Source organism: Camelina sativa, chromosome 13, assembly GCF_000633955.1.
Source record: "Camelina sativa cultivar DH55 chromosome 13, Cs, whole genome shotgun sequence".
Classification (NCBI taxonomy): domain Eukaryota; kingdom Viridiplantae; phylum Streptophyta; class Magnoliopsida; order Brassicales; family Brassicaceae; genus Camelina; species Camelina sativa.
Genome location: NC_025697.1, coordinates 9,430,423 through 9,445,490, shown reverse-complemented (window position 1 = coordinate 9,445,490; position 15,068 = coordinate 9,430,423). Strand labels below are relative to the sequence as shown.

At 39.7% G+C, this 15,068-nt stretch overlaps 2 protein-coding genes across 4 annotated transcripts; both read left to right on the top strand.

Moving 5' to 3' along the window:
- LOC104736178 (molybdopterin biosynthesis protein CNX1) lies at positions 27-4,819 on the top strand. Its single transcript, XM_010456116.2, has 13 exons — positions 27-280; positions 368-494; positions 671-801; positions 1,269-1,370; positions 1,454-1,537; positions 1,652-1,879; positions 2,084-2,274; positions 2,371-2,475; positions 2,590-2,871; positions 3,708-3,865; positions 3,948-4,054; positions 4,329-4,385; positions 4,463-4,819. Exons 1-13 carry the CDS (start codon positions 83-85, stop codon positions 4,691-4,693), a joined length of 2,001 nt encoding a protein of 666 aa, XP_010454418.1. The 5' UTR covers positions 27-82; the 3' UTR covers positions 4,694-4,819.
- On the top strand, positions 10,667-15,046 carry LOC104736177 (5-methyltetrahydropteroyltriglutamate--homocysteine methyltransferase 3, chloroplastic). Of its 3 annotated transcripts, none has more exons than XM_010456114.2 (13): positions 10,667-10,894; positions 11,176-11,529; positions 11,609-11,696; positions 11,887-12,014; positions 12,144-12,535; positions 12,621-12,784; positions 13,037-13,117; positions 13,210-13,212; positions 13,309-13,475; positions 13,559-13,664; positions 13,741-13,991; positions 14,065-14,266; positions 14,487-15,046. In XM_010456114.2, exons 1-13 carry the CDS (start codon positions 10,758-10,760, stop codon positions 14,850-14,852), a joined length of 2,439 nt encoding a protein of 812 aa, XP_010454416.1. In that variant the 5' UTR covers positions 10,667-10,757; the 3' UTR covers positions 14,853-15,046. The 3 variants fall into 3 exon arrangements, with proteins under 3 accessions (XP_010454416.1, XP_010454415.1, XP_010454417.1); XM_010456113.2 differs by having other exon boundaries at positions 13,207-13,212; XM_010456115.2 differs by lacking the exon at positions 13,210-13,212 and having other exon boundaries at positions 10,668-10,894.

Genomic DNA, 15,068 nt, shown 5'->3' with positions numbered 1-15,068 from the left:
AGCTCGTCAACTTCGTTCGTATTCAAGAGTGACTAATCGTTTCTCTCTCTCTCTCTCTCTCTCTCAAGCATCGGGGGAAAAAATGGATAGTCATGAAGGTTGTTGCGGCGGCGACGGAAAGACGGAGATGATACCGACGGAGGAAGCTTTGAGAATAGTACTCGGCGTCACTAAGCGTCTGTCTCCGGTAAGCGTATCGTTGCCGGAAGCGCTTGGGAAAGTGTTGGCGGAGGATATTCGTGCTCCTGATCCTTTGCCTCCGTATCCTGCTTCCGTCAAGGTGAATAGCATTGAAAACCTATAGTAGATTCAATCTAATAGGCTTCGAGTAGCTTGACATTTTATTGTTTATATTATGTTTGTTTAGGATGGGTATGCGGTTGTTGCTTCAGATGGTCCTGGAGAATACCCGGTTATTACAGAATCAAGAGCTGGGAATGATGGATTGGGTGTGACTGTTACTCCTGGAACTGTGGCTTATGTTACAACTGGTGGTGAGTATATTGCATTTAGTTGAAAAAATCTCTTACTGATGATTTGTATCAGCTGCCTAGCTCAGTATTTGAAAGTGCTTTTACTCTCTCTTTGGTGCCTACATGGGAAAGTGTCAGAAAAATAAATGTTTCTTTGATTTCAACTTACTGTTTTCTAATGATATGTTTCTCTTCAGGACCTATACCTGATGGAGCGGATGCAGTTGTCCAAGTTGAGGACACTAAAGTAATTGGAGACGTCTCAGCTGAAGTTAGAAGAGTCAAAATACTGATTCAAACTACGAAAGGCACTGATATCCGTAGAGTGGTATGATTTCTTCTTTCTCGTTTATATAATCAGTCTTGTACTCGATATCGTTGATTTCCTTTAATCTTGGACTGTTTGCTAAACAATTGAAGTTTCATACTATTCTTTATAAGGTGCTGACTTTTGTTGATCCAATATAATTTTAGGATGCATGTGAGACCAATATTTAGAATGAATTGAATTTTTATGTCTTTTGATGAGTAAGTTACTGGGACATATGGAAATGCTTGGCGAGTTTTGGATATGTACATGAATTGTAGGACACCAACCTGTCTTTTGCTACTGGTGTGAATTTGCAATGTTTCTTAGAGGAATTTACGTTTCTAGAGCTTAGAATATGCATGCATGAGGTCATCACTAGAAGACCTGAGGATAGCTAAAAACATATTTCCCTTTAATTGTAATCAAATCTACAACGTTGATGTCATTATTGTTTTACTGTAAGATCCATACAATTTATATGCTAGGGTTGCGACATTGAGAAAGATACTACTGTACTAAAAACTGGAGAAAGGATTGGTGCCTCAGAAATCGGCTTGCTAGCAACTGCAGGAGTAACCATGGTGAAGGTATTTTGCTGTATATCAGTTTTATCTTAGCAAATTCACTAAATGATGTGTTCAAAAAAGGAAAAAATATAACTTCCCTATAGGTATATCCTATGCCAACAGTTGCTATTCTCTCTACTGGAGATGAACTTGTCGAGCCGTCATCTGGGACTTTAGGTCGTGGTCAGGTATTACGCAGAATAAGATTTTGATGCATATGATAGTTATATTTTGTGTAATAAATGCAAAAAAGACATTGGACCCTTGTTATCTTTAGTGGCTGAACAGTGAGCTCTTTGCAGATTAGGGACTCAAATCGAGCAATGTTGGTGGCAGCAGTGATGCAGCAGCAATGCAAAGTTGTTGACCTTGGAATTGTTAGAGATGACAAAAAAGAACTTGAGAGAGTTTTGGATGAGGCTGTATCCTCTGGAGCCGATATTATTTTAACTTCTGGTGGTGTTTCAATGGGAGACAGGGATTTTGTCAAGCCATTGCTCGGAGAGAAAGGGAAAGTACATTTCAGCAAGGTAGATAAGCAGTATAAGTTTCCTGAACTTTCTCCCTGGAGTTTATTTATTTTTCTGCTTTACAAAAGAGTTGGCTACTATGTTGTCTGAAAACCTAGTTTGCTGGATTCTACTTTAATTTCTCAACTTAAGCTCAGTAAGTTGACAATGTTTAGTTTGCTATATAGATTGAACCGAAGATTTCATATTCTAGTTTTGTTTCAGGTATTGATGAAACCTGGGAAACCTTTGACGTTTGCTGAGATCAGGGCAAAACCAACTGAGAGTATGATGGAGAAAACAGTCCTTGCATTTGGATTACCAGGAAATCCCGTAAGCTGTTTGGTTTGTTTCAATATCTTTGTTGTGCCTACAATTCGCCAGATTGCAGGATGGACAAGCCCCCATCCACTGAGGTTAGTGAAGTGTTCATTATACTTATTTCTCCATATGCATTTATTCTAAAAATGATCGTCAGTGAAAGTGTAGATTACCGTCTAATCTCTGCGCAGAGTACGAGCTCGACTTCAGGAGCCGGTAAAGTCCGATCGCATCCGTCCGGAGTTTCATCGAGCCATCATCAAATGGAAAGACAACGATGGATCAGGGACTCCCGGGTGAGTCTTTCATAATTATGTCTGCTTTTGAGTAAAATTTAGCTGGATCTTCCTAGATTTTCATGGAATTTCCAGTATGCGTTACTAGGCTAATGAGATATACCTGAATGTCAGATTTGTTGCTGAGAGCACTGGGCATCAGATGAGCAGTCGGCTATTAAGTATGAGGTCGGCGAATGCTTTGTTGGAGTTGCCTGCTACAGGCAATGTACTTTCTACTGGAACGTCTGTATCAGCTGTACTTGTTTCTGATATTAGTGGCTTAACTATAGACAAGAAGACCTCGTTATCAGAACGAAAAGATAAAAAGTACGATGAAGTACCTGGGCCTGAGTATAAAGTGGCTATTCTTACTGTCAGTGATACTGTCTCAGCTGGGGCTGGACCTGATCGAAGGTATGATTACTGTTAAACTTTCTTGATTTTCCCATTGCAAATCTGGATGAGATGAGTTATATACTTATGTAGGTATGTTGGAAGAGATACCACTGGTTTTTTTTTGTTTGCGTCCTTTCACAAATATAAAACTGCATAATAATTGTTGGAAGATGATACGGAAATGGCAATACTAAGTTTGTCTTTCTCCTGGAATATACTAATTTTAATGAAGTTCGTTAACATATTTTCCCACATGCCTTACCTAATGATAATTGCGACAGTGTCTTGTTGAAGGCAAAAAAGTACTTTCTTTTTAGAAGAACTGTTAGTTGCTTACTGTTTGATGAGACATAGCTAGAACATGAAAATTGTAGTCGGAGTGAAAAACGTCTAGAGTCAACTTGTTGATTTTCTCTTTCAATTTGGCATAATGGATGGAAATATTAGTAATGCAGAGTCGATAATCTCTTCAGCCGGAGTTAAATGCAGGCTTTAAAACCTCCGAAACAGTTCGGTTTAACTTCATTTTCTTCGATTTTTTTTTAAAATGCATCTAGATACACCTCTCCAGTTCGTTATTCTGGTGAGGTCACAAATTCGATGCCATAGTAAAATTGCACAGTGATATTGCTCCCTATCATAGTGAGACAGGGAAGCTTCACAATGCTTTGCTACATCTATAGCTGAAGTCTATCTCAATGCCAATCTTCATGTTAAAAAACTCAAAAGGAATGCTCAAACCCTCTCCAGATAGTTTTTTTTTTGTTTGTATTCACTTCTAATTTGTGTGATTGTTTTGGTCTTATCATTTGTTTCATGATCATTTTTTGATTGATTTTCTTATGCTGGTGTAGTGGGCCTAGGGCTGTATCAGTGGTTGAATCCTCGTCTGAAAAACTGGGAGGAGCTAAGGTAGTTGCGACAGCCGTCGTCCCTGATGAAGTGGAAAGAATCAAAGACATTCTCCAGAAATGGAGCGATGATGACGGAATGGATCTCATTCTTACACTTGGTATACAAACATCTAGTTATTAATCATAGATTTGTTTTTGTATATGAAACATATTTTTTATACTTAACTTGTTGCAAACTAGGTGGCACCGGCTTCACTCCGAGAGATGTAACACCTGAAGCAACGAAAAAAGTGATAGAGAGAGAAACACCCGGTCTCCTCTTCGTTATGATGCAAGAGAGCTTAAAGGTAACATACTCACCTCTTTCTTACCTTTAAGGATGTTTAATCTGTGGATAGACCGAACCCTTCCACTTTTGAAAACCAAATTGAGCCTTGGCAGTTAGGATAGGTTTTCTTTTTTAATATCCAAAATCCCAAAACTAAATTATGTGAGTATTTTTTTTAAAACCGGCGGAACTGAATTGAAGCGCGGATTGAATCATTGAACATGGTTGCTCTTCTCCATAATGGAAAGGAATAAGTTGTCATCTGACTCCGCATTTTTGTTCTCTTTGAGCAGATCACACCATTTGCGATGCTCTCACGCTCTGCAGCAGGAATAAGAGGCTCAACATTGGTACAAATCTCTAACTTCGCAGTGGTCCAAATCTCTGACTTGCCATCACTGACGATTCTGTCTTTTGGTTCTCTCAGATAATAAACATGCCTGGAAACCCAAACGCGGTGGCCGAGTGTATGGAGGCTCTGTTACCTGCATTGAAGCACGCGCTGAAGCAGATAAAAGGAGACAAGAGAGAGAAACACCCGAAGCTCATACCTCACGCAGAAGCCACTACACCGGCTGATACATGGGACCAAAGCTATAAGTCGGCCTATGCCACGGAAGATAAGAAAGAGGAGGCTGGATGTTCTTGTACTCACTAAAATTTCCAGCTTTTGTGACTGTAAAACTTTTGACAAGTTCTGTGGCTTACTTGGAGATAGAGTCAGTTACATGAAACCCAACTATGTGGTGCCAAATGCGTTGTTATATAGTTTTGTTATAAGGTTTTTGTGTGAAGATACATCACCCAATGAGGAAAATACATTGTACAGTAAAAGCTCTTTAAATTAGTACTCTATAAATTAATAAATACTCTAAATTAATAAATTTTGTTATTCCCAAGTCGGTACAGTGTAAAAAATAACAAACTCTTTCGACAAAAAGACGATGGCTTGGGCGACGGTGAATCTAGGGATCAGAATGAGATCGGTTGATTCTGATTCTGGTTGGTATTGGTTTATTAAGGTTTTGGATTTTTCGGGATGTTCCCTTGGTTCACGCTGTGATGCGAAGGAAAGAACAAGATTCAGTGATTATTGTGGAGGTTTTCTGCGTTTGCCATGGGATATATTTTTGATTTTGCAGATTGGTTTTCTCTGGGATCGTGGTATCATAAATGGGGGATTTCGTCCGACGTAATGGTGGCTCGATTTTCAGATCTCCGGATCTCTATTTTTCTGGAATTTATTTGGCTTCGATCGGATTACACGAGGGTTTATCTGCGGTAGGAGTTTTATTATTTGTGCAAATCAGATCAGCTTCGATTGATTCTGATTTATGGAGGACACGAAGTTGGTTTCTTCTTCTGGGAGATTTGGTAGTCAATGTGACTTGTTTTTCGATCTGGACGAATCGGGGGGATCTCCATGGCTGCTTTCACGGGTTTTTTTTGGTTCGATGTTTTTGGGAAGTGGGTTTGTATAAGAGGGGTAGCATCCGAACAATTATTCCTCATCACAACTTGTTTGCTATTCAGTCATTTGCTCTCTTTTGCGATCTCTCTTTTTTTCTTTGGCTTGGCCTAATAAACTTGGTCATGTCTCAAAGCAGTCTTTTGGGTATGAATGAGTCTGGGAAGACATCGCAAGGTTTGGTGGGTCAAATGAGATTGGTGAGGGACCTAACCCGAAGAACCAGGAAATGGAGAAGGGAGCAGCTGGTGGGTCAAAGCCACCTACACCACAGAATAATAAATGAAGATCTTAAGTTGGAATTGTCAAGGGCTTGGTAATAAAGCGACTATTGGTTATCTCAGGTATTTGTGGGGGAAACATAGACCTGATTTTCTTTTTCTTTCTGAAACTAGACAATCTTTTTTCTGTTTTTGAACCTTTTGTTGGTCATTTTGGTTATTCACATTTAAAAACGGTTGAACCTATTGGTTGTAGTGGTGGTCTTGCACTTTTTTATAATAATAATAATAATGTTTCCATTTTATTTGAATCTAATAGAATTATGATATAGAAGTGGTATAGAAAAGAAAGTTAATTTATCTATCTTTTATTTATGGTGATCCGGTTCCAAAGAACCAAGATCTGGTTTGGGAACGATTAACAAGGATTGGTTTGAATCGAGATGCTCCATGGTTTCTAATTGGGGATTTCAATGAGTTAAAAGGGAATCATGAGAAACGGGGTGGCAAGCTGCGCCATGCCTCTTCTTTTGTATCTTTTAACTCAATGATTCGACATTGTGGCTTACTTGAATTTCCTGTTCTTGGGGACAGTCTTTCCTGGAGAGGGTGGCGAGATAAGAAACCGATAAGGTGTCGATTAGATCGGGCTTTGGCAAATGAAGAGTTGCATGATTTGTTTAAAGATTCCTTTACGAAGTACTTACCAATGATTGCATCGGATCATAAGCCCCTGCTAGCTGTTATTGAGGATAAGATTAGACGGGGTCGGGGGAGTTTCATTTTGATAGACGGTGGTTAGATAAGGAGGGTTTCTTTGCTGCGGTTAATGAGGGATGGGAGGCTATGTCGGGGGATGTACCCTCTTCCACCCATGTGGATAAAATTACCAAATGTCGCCGTGTTATTTCTCGATGGAGGAAAGAGCAATTACCTTATGGACGGGAGACAATTGAGGACATAAAGTCTAAATTAGCGGTGGCTCAGGAGAATGATGCTACTTCAGTTGATGAGCTTGCAGAGCTGACTTGGAGGTTACGAGAGGCGTATAGGGATGAGGAGGTGTATTGGTATCAAAAAAGCAGAAGTCGGTGGATGAGGCTTGGTGACCATAACACCAGTTATTTCCATGCTCAGACAAAGCAACGACGTGTTCGGAACCGCATTGTTGGTCTCCATGACCAGCATGGTAATTGGATGACGGAGGAGAGTGATATCCAACATATTGCGGTCTCTTATTTTCAGAATCTATTTACATCCTCGGATCCTTCGAATTTTGCGGAAATGTTAGATGAGGTTTAACCAGCTATTTCACTGGAGGCAAATGAATTTTTAACTCGAGAGGTTACAGAAGAGGAGATTAAACAAGCGTTATTCATGATGCATCCGGATAAGGCTCCGGGACCAGATGGGATGACTGCCCTTTTTTACCAGAAAGCATGGGCTACGGTTAAAGCAAATCTAGTGCTTTTGGTCAATTCCTTCTTGTGGAATGGAGATTTTTATAAAAGGTTCAATGTGACAAATATCTGTCTTATCCCAAAGGTGGATAAGCCAACAAGGATGACAGAGTTACGGCCCATTAGCCTATGCAAGGTTGGTTATAAAATTATATCTAAGGTCTTGTGCCAGCGACTCCGCACTATTTTACCATCTCTCGTATCGGAAACTCAATCGGCGTTTGTCGAGGGTCATTTAATTTCAGACAATATTTTGATCACTCAGGAAATGTTCCACGGTTTACGAACCAACCCCTCTTGTAAGGGGAAGTTCATGGTTATAAAAACGGATATGAGTAAGGCCTATGACCAGGTAGAGTGGTCTTTTGTCGAGCACTTGCTCAGGCAGTTCAGGTTTTGTGAGAGGTGGATATCCTGGATTATGTGTTGTGTTAAATCGGTTCAATACAAGGTCTTACTTAATGGGCAGGCATATGGGGTCAATTATTCCTTGTCGGGGCTTACGTCAGGGGGACCCTTTATCGCCTTATCTTTTTATTCTTTGCACAGAGGTACTTATTGCACATTTTCGGAAAGCAGAACGGCTGAAACTTCTTACTGGAATCAAGGTTTCAACTGCTAGTCCCGCCATTTCCCATCTCTTATTTGCGGATGACAGTCTCTTTTTCTGTCATCCGCAATGTGAAGGAGCAATGTGAAGTGGTGTTGGATATCCTTAAGAAATATGAACGGGTTTCTGGCCAACAAATCAATTTTCAAAAATCCTCGGTCCAGTTTGGACACACGGTGGATTCTAACCTCAGGGAAGAATTAAAAGAGTTCTGGGGATCACAAATTTGGGTGATATAGGATCTTACTTAGGTATCCCGGAAAGCCTGGGTGGGGCTAAGACGAAAATATTTTTGTTTGTTCAGGACAGGTTGCAAGCACGGGCAAGTGGGTGGCCGACTAGGCTTTTATCAAAAGAAGGTAAGGAGGTGATGATCAAGTCTGTTGCTACGGCTGCCCCTACTTTTGTGATGTCGTGTTTCAGACTACCTAAGACGGTTACGAGGAAGTTGACTAGTGAAATTTCTAATTTTTGGTGGAGTTCATCTGGACAATCACGAGGACTACACTGGGTAGCGTGGGATAAACTATGTAATGGTAAAGATGCAGGGGGTTTAGGTTTCCTGTGCTTGGATGATTATAACACCGCTCTGCTGGCAAAGCAGCTCTGGCGTTTGATCATAGTACCAGACTCACTTTTTGCACGGGTTTTTAAAGGACGATACTATCGGCACTCTGATCCTTTGGATCCAATTAAATCTTACTCGCCGTCTTATGGGTGGCGAAGTATAGTTTCTGCTCGCTCTCTGGTTAATAAAGGACTCATTAAACGAGTAGGATCTGTTGCTTCCATTTCTGTATGGACTGACCCATGAATCCCTGCTCAATCCCCGAGACCAGCAATGAGCACAGGATCGCCTTCTGATCCTCTGCTTCGAGTTACAAATCTTATTGACAGGAGTTCTAATTCCTGGGATATGGCTCAGCTTACGGCTACTTTTGTACCAGAAGATGTTGCTATAATTTCTATCTTACCATTGCGACAACCGGATAAACCGGATTTGTTGGGATGGCATTTTACTAAGTCTGGTAAATATTCGGTAAAATCAGGGTACCACTCTCTTCGCTCACATCTGCCGGTTCCCGCTGAGCCGAAAGTACTTGGGCCGGACATAGTACCTCTTCAGGCCTTTGTGTGGAAAATTCGGTGTCCACCGAAACTTCGGCACTTTATGTGGCAAGTTCTTTCGGGTTGTGTGGCAGTTACAGCTAATCTACGGAAACGTGGTATGAGCTGTGATGCTACGTGTGGCCTTTGTGGTTTTCAGGAGGAAACTATTAATCATACCCTCTTTGAATGTCCACCAGCTAGACAGGTTTCGGCTTTGTCACAGTTCCCGACAGCCTTGGGTGTTTTCCCATCGGGATCTGTTTTCACAAACATGGATTTCCTCTTTTGGCGGTTTACAACTATTCCAACACAAGAATTTTTTCCCTGGATTTTGTGGTACATCTGGAAAGCGCGTAATGATAAACTCTTCAGTAATCTGGATTCCAACCCTCTTGCGATCTTGCGGTTAGCGGAGGATGAGGCCAAAACGTGGGCTCTGGCTCAGACAAAGGATATGGCATTAACATCGGATATTAATGTTGAGGTTGTTACCCGGGGAAGTAGGGGCTTACGAGTTCCTAGTTCTTTGTCGAGTTATATTTGTTTTGTAGATGGTTCTTGGAAAGCAACAGATCGTTATGCGGGTAGAGGGTGGTTCTGTACGTCGCCATGGGGTGACGCCCCCACTATGGGAGCTGCCAACCTTCGCCGTAGTCTCTCCCCTCTTCATGCCGAAATTGAAGCCCTTGTTTGGGCTATGCGTTGTATGATTGGGGCGGATAACCAATCTGTCGTTTTCCTTACCGACTGCTCCGACTTAGTGAAGATGGTGTCTTCGCCTTCTGAGTGGTCAGCCTTTACACCTTACTTGGAGGACATCCAGGCAGACAAAGAGGAGTTTACTTCCTTTTCCTTAGCCTACGTCCCGCGTTCTCAGAATAGCAAAGCGGATAATTTGGCGCGACGTGTTCGCACAGTTTCGCATTTGGCTACCTTAAAAAGGTACTGGCTTGTTTGAGCCAATTTTGTTTCTTTGTTGTAAAAGAAAAAATAATAATAATAAGATAATAATTTTTTTGAAATTCTCATGTAAAATATGGTCCCAATAATATCATCAATTAATAATCATGTAAATTTACATATAATATATATATATGCTGATATAGTAAAGTATGTTTCTCTTAAACCTTATATCTATAAAAAGAATTTTATTTTGCATCTTCAAACAATAATGATATAAAATTGACTATAACATTCCATAAAACAGCTAAAATTTTTTAAAGTTTTCAATTTATAAATATGCATCATTTACATTTTGATAGTTTGATAGACTTTTAAAATGTAATAACTGATATTTTTATTCATAAATTTGAATATTTGTGTCATGTGTATAAGTGAATTTGTCTATAATATTTGTAATTTATTGTTAATAATATTTTTTAATTTTTCAAATTAAATTCCAATACTATAAAATTTACAACATCCAAAATTCTAATCTTATTTTGCAAAAATTATCTCAATTTATAATTTTTGAAAAATTAAAAAAATTAAAAATATACTTATAAATTAATAATTATTAATTTATAAATAAATTAATATCACTATAAATTAATAAAATATCTTGGTACCAACATTATTAACTTATAGAGATTTTACTGTATAAGGTATATAAATATAATAACCGAAGCCAAAATAATCAAATATTTAGTTCCATTTTCATTATCGATTTGGTTAACGATTTGTATTAATGCACCTTAATTTAATTACAGGGAAGAGGATTAAAAATAAAATAAAAATTAAAAAATAACCTGAGAAACGAAAGTGAAATAGTAGCGAGTCTCGTCTCCTCCTCTTTCCCCGGATACAGCGAAGAGAAATAGGAGCCGAGTTTGAAACTCAAAAAAGCTATAAAAATGGGTCAGCTCGCTCTTCAGAGACTCCCGCCGTTAGCTTCGCTTCCAAGACGCCCTCCTTCTCTTCCCCCACCGTCTTCTGCTCCTCCGTCTCTCCCTTCCGCAACCTCTCGCCGCCCTCGATTCTACGTCGCCAGGTCTTTTTTTTTTTTTTTCTCTCTAATTGGTCTGTATGCAACTCTGTTTACTTTCGTTATGGATTTACAATTCAATGGAGTCCTGTTGGGTATATCCTCGCATAGGGAGCTTCGTTTTTCGTTGTTTACAGTATTGATTTGTTACCATGGGTTGTTGTTTCTCATCATCCGTTTGCATCGGCATCCAAAAAATATCTTGGTGTCGTGTTGTATTATTAGTTACAAACTTACACACATGAATTTTCCCCTAATCCTGGTGTCTCTTGCTTGTGAAAAAATAGAGCGATGTCATCTCACATTGTTGGTTATCCCCGAATTGGGCCGAAGAGAGAGCTTAAATTTGCATTGGAATCTTTCTGGGATGGGAAAACCAGTGTTGATGATTTGCAAAACGTTGCTGCCAACCTGAGAAAATCCATTTGGAGACATATGGCTGATGCAGGAATCAAATATATTCCCAGCAACACTTTTTCATACTATGATCAGATGTTGGATACCACAGCTATGCTTGGTGCTGTTCCTTCTAGATATGGTTGGGAAGGTGGTGAGATTGGGTTTGATGTTTACTTCTCCATGGCACGGGGAAATGCTTCTGTTCCTGCTATGGAAATGACCAAGTGGTTTGATACCAACTAGTAAGTTGAAATCCTCTTTTCTTTTTCTGTCTTTAAAGTTTTTTTTAGTCAGTTATAATGCTAATTAATGCCCTAACAGCCATTACATTGTTCCTGAGTTGGGTCCTGATGTTGAATTCTCCTATGCATCTCACAAGGCTGTGGTTGAATTTAAGGAGGCTAAAGCAGTAAGTTGACTAGAACCTTTCTCAATTTTATTGCCCGGAAAAAGGTTTTAGTTGAGCTGTTACTGTTCTCTTGATACTGACATATAGATAGTTTATGGTATCGCTTGTGCATTTGTAATTCTCTTCAGCGTTCCTCTTTTTCCCCCAAGGTTCTTATTCACAGCTGTGCTTTTGGCTGTTCATGGCGCAGCTTGGCATAGACACATTTCCCGTGCTCATTGGTCCCATGACCTACTTACTCCTGTCAAAACCAGCAAAGGGTGTCGAAAAATCATTCTGTCTTCTTTCTCTGATTGACAAGATCCTTCCTGTCTACAAGTAAGAATATTTTGAGGCCAACTGCGAGGTTTTTAGAAATTAGCGACACCAAATTAAATTCAAAAGATTCAATTTCATTTGGATAGTGCTCAGAACCTTAGCTTGTTTCTGTGGCATTTGTTTTGACAGAGAAGTTTTGGCTGATCTCAAATCTGCTGGTGCTCGATGGATTCAGTTCGATGAGCCTATACTTGTGATGGATCTTGATACCAGCCAATTGCAGGCATTTTGCGATGCGTACTCTCACATGGAGTCATCTTTGGCGGGCTTGAATGTTCTTATTGCCACATACTTTGCAGATGTTCCTGCTGAAGCATACAAGGCCTTGATGTCTTTGAAATGTGTAACTGGGTTTGGATTTGATCTCGTTCGTGGATTGGAAACTCTTGATTTGATCAAAGAAAATTTTCCTCCTGGAAAACTACTGTTTGCTGGAGTTGTTGATGGGCGGAACATATGGGCGAATGATCTGTCTGCGTCACTCAAGACACTACAGACTCTTGAAGACATTGTTGGGAAAGGTTTCAGTATAAAAAAGTTCAGTTGATTGCTATAACTTTCCTGTCTAGCTTCAGAATGATGTAAACCTTTCTCTTTTCTTTGCAGAAAAAGTCGTGGTTTCTACTTCTTGCTCTCTACTCCATACAGCTGTGGACTTGGTGAATGAAATTAAACTTGATAAAGAACTAAAATCGTGGCTTGCATTTGCTGCACAAAAGGTCGTTGAAGTGAATGCACTTGCTAAATCATTCTCTGGGGTTAAGGATGAGGTACATCTTTACTTATACATTATGCAAAACTTCCGAAGTTTTTAATCTTGGAACATGTTGTAGGCTCTGCGTTTCTAGTTATAGAAGGTCTTTGAGTTATAATATTTCCCACAATTGAATTTATCGACTTAAAACATATGTTTGAATGACTGCAACTACATAGATGCCGAAATTTTTTACGTGGGACATTACTTTTATTTGCTATCAGAAGAAGTTAACCTTCGACTTTTTGTTGTTTTGGTCCCTTTGTAGGCATTGTTTTCTTCTAATTCCATGCGTCAAGCTTCTAGAAGATCATCTCCAAGGGTGACAAATGTATCTGTGCAGCAGGATGTAAGGGCATATCTATCAAATTGCTCTCTCTCTTTTTTTTTTTTGCATCCTGGACAGATACATTTGTTCATCTTTACTTTTTTTTGCAGCAGGATGTAAGGGCATATCTATCAAATTGCTCTCTCTCTTTTTTTTGCTATCAAATTGCTCTCTCTCTTTTTTTTTTGTATCTTAGTTACTTTCTCACTTAGGTTGCTGCAGTAAAGGAATCTGATCACCGCCGTTCTACAGAAGTAAGTGTTAGGCTTCAAGCTCAGCAGAAGAAGTTAAACCTTCCTGCTCTTCCAACAACTACAATCGGATCTTTTCCTCAGACCACGGATCTCAGACGGATACGCAGAGAATTCAAGGCCAAAAAGTAAGCCTATCTAAGCCAGTAATGTATCTGAAAATTTCTAACAATTCATTATTTTAATACTCATGCATACGCTGCATTTGCAGGATATCAGAAATTGACTATGTCCAGACTATCAAAGAGGAATATGAAAAGGTTGTCAAGCTTCAGGAAGAGCTTGGGATTGATGTATTGGTGCATGGAGAGGCAGAGGTGACAATATACCTTAACCTAGGTTTATTATCCAAATTATTCCATTGTTTACCCCTGATATGACATAGTCCTGCAGAGAAACGATATGGTGGAGTATTTTGGTGAGCAACTGTCTGGCTTTGCTTTCACTTCAAATGGGTGGGTCCAATCATATGGGTCCCGCTGTGTTAAGCCACCTATCATCTATGGTGATGTCACCCGGCCAAAGGCAATGACTGTTTTCTGGTCGTCAATGGCACAGAAAATGACCCAACGTCCTATGAAAGGGATGCTCACTGGCCCTGTTACAATTCTCAATTGGTCCTTTGTTAGAAATGACCAACCAAGGTATGACAACTAAGCCTCTCAAGTTTTCTTTCACGCTTATGATATTTTATCTCACCATTCTTGTTGTTTATAGGCATGAGACGTGTTTCCAAATTGCACTTGCCATCAAAGATGAGGTTGAGGACCTTGAGAAGGCCGGTGTCACTGTTATCCAAATTGATGAAGCTGCATTAAGAGAGGGATTGCCTCTCAGAAATTCTGAGCAAAAGTTTTACCTTGACTGGGCCGTCCATGCATTCAGAATCACAAACTGCGGTGTGCAAGACACTACTCAGGTCATCTGTATTTCACTTTATTGCTCCTTGCCATTTTAAGAATATTGTTTACCAGTATGTTGACGAGAATGAGGTTTCTGCCATTTTCGTGGACAATGGAACGTGATATTAAGATGAAGGATGTTAAAACATGACTGAATTATGATAGAGATCTAATTTATTCAATGAGTTTTGTTATTCAAATGAAACCTTTTAATCGTATTCCTTGTACTTCATGCAGATCCACACCCACATGTGCTACTCAAATTTCAACGACATTATCCACTCAATCATTGATATGGATGCTGATGTGATCACTATTGAGAACTCACGGTCAGATGAGAAGCTCTTGTCAGTCTTCCATGAAGGAGTGAAATACAGTGCCGGAATCGGTCCAGGGGTTTATGACATCCACTCTCCTCGTATCCCATCCGCTGAAGAAATAGCTGAGCGTATCAAAAAGATGCTTGCTGTTCTGGACAGCAAAGTCCTTTGGGTGAACCCTGACTGTGGCCTAAAGACTCGGAATTACACTGAAGTTAAAGCCGCACTTAGCAACATGGTTGCCGCTGCTAAGCTAATCCGCTCTCAGTTAAATAAGTCATAGACCTTCCTCAAGTTTGTTTCATAAAGTTTGCTTTGGTTATATATAGAATTTCTCTACGAGTGCCTGGAATGGACTTAGTTTTATGCATGCCATCAAATCTCATCACTTTTCAGTTTTCATCTTATTTTGTAGAATATCTCCACTTGTAGATTTTTACTTCTAATTCATTTAGCAATCCTCGTTGAGTTAGTACTTATTTTATAGTTCTAATTTTTT

Bases quoted from the DNA above. Each gene is read 5' to 3' on its own strand.
- LOC104736178 (XM_010456116.2), top strand. From the start codon at position 83: ATGGATAGTCATGAAGGTTGTTGCGGCGGCGACGGAAAGACGGAGATG. The intron at 495-670 runs GTGAGTATATTG...GTTTCTCTTCAG, and splicing joins GGCTTATGTTACAACTGGTG to GACCTATACCTGATGGAGCG. The intron at 3,866-3,947 runs GTATACAAACAT...GTTGCAAACTAG, and splicing joins GGATCTCATTCTTACACTTG to GTGGCACCGGCTTCACTCCG.
- LOC104736177 (XM_010456113.2), top strand. From the start codon at position 10,758: ATGGGTCAGCTCGCTCTTCAGAGACTCCCGCCGTTAGCTTCGCTTCCA. The intron at 12,785-13,036 runs GTACATCTTTAC...GTCCCTTTGTAG, and splicing joins TCTCTGGGGTTAAGGATGAG to GCATTGTTTTCTTCTAATTC. The intron at 13,992-14,064 runs GTATGACAACTA...TGTTGTTTATAG, and splicing joins GTTAGAAATGACCAACCAAG to GCATGAGACGTGTTTCCAAA.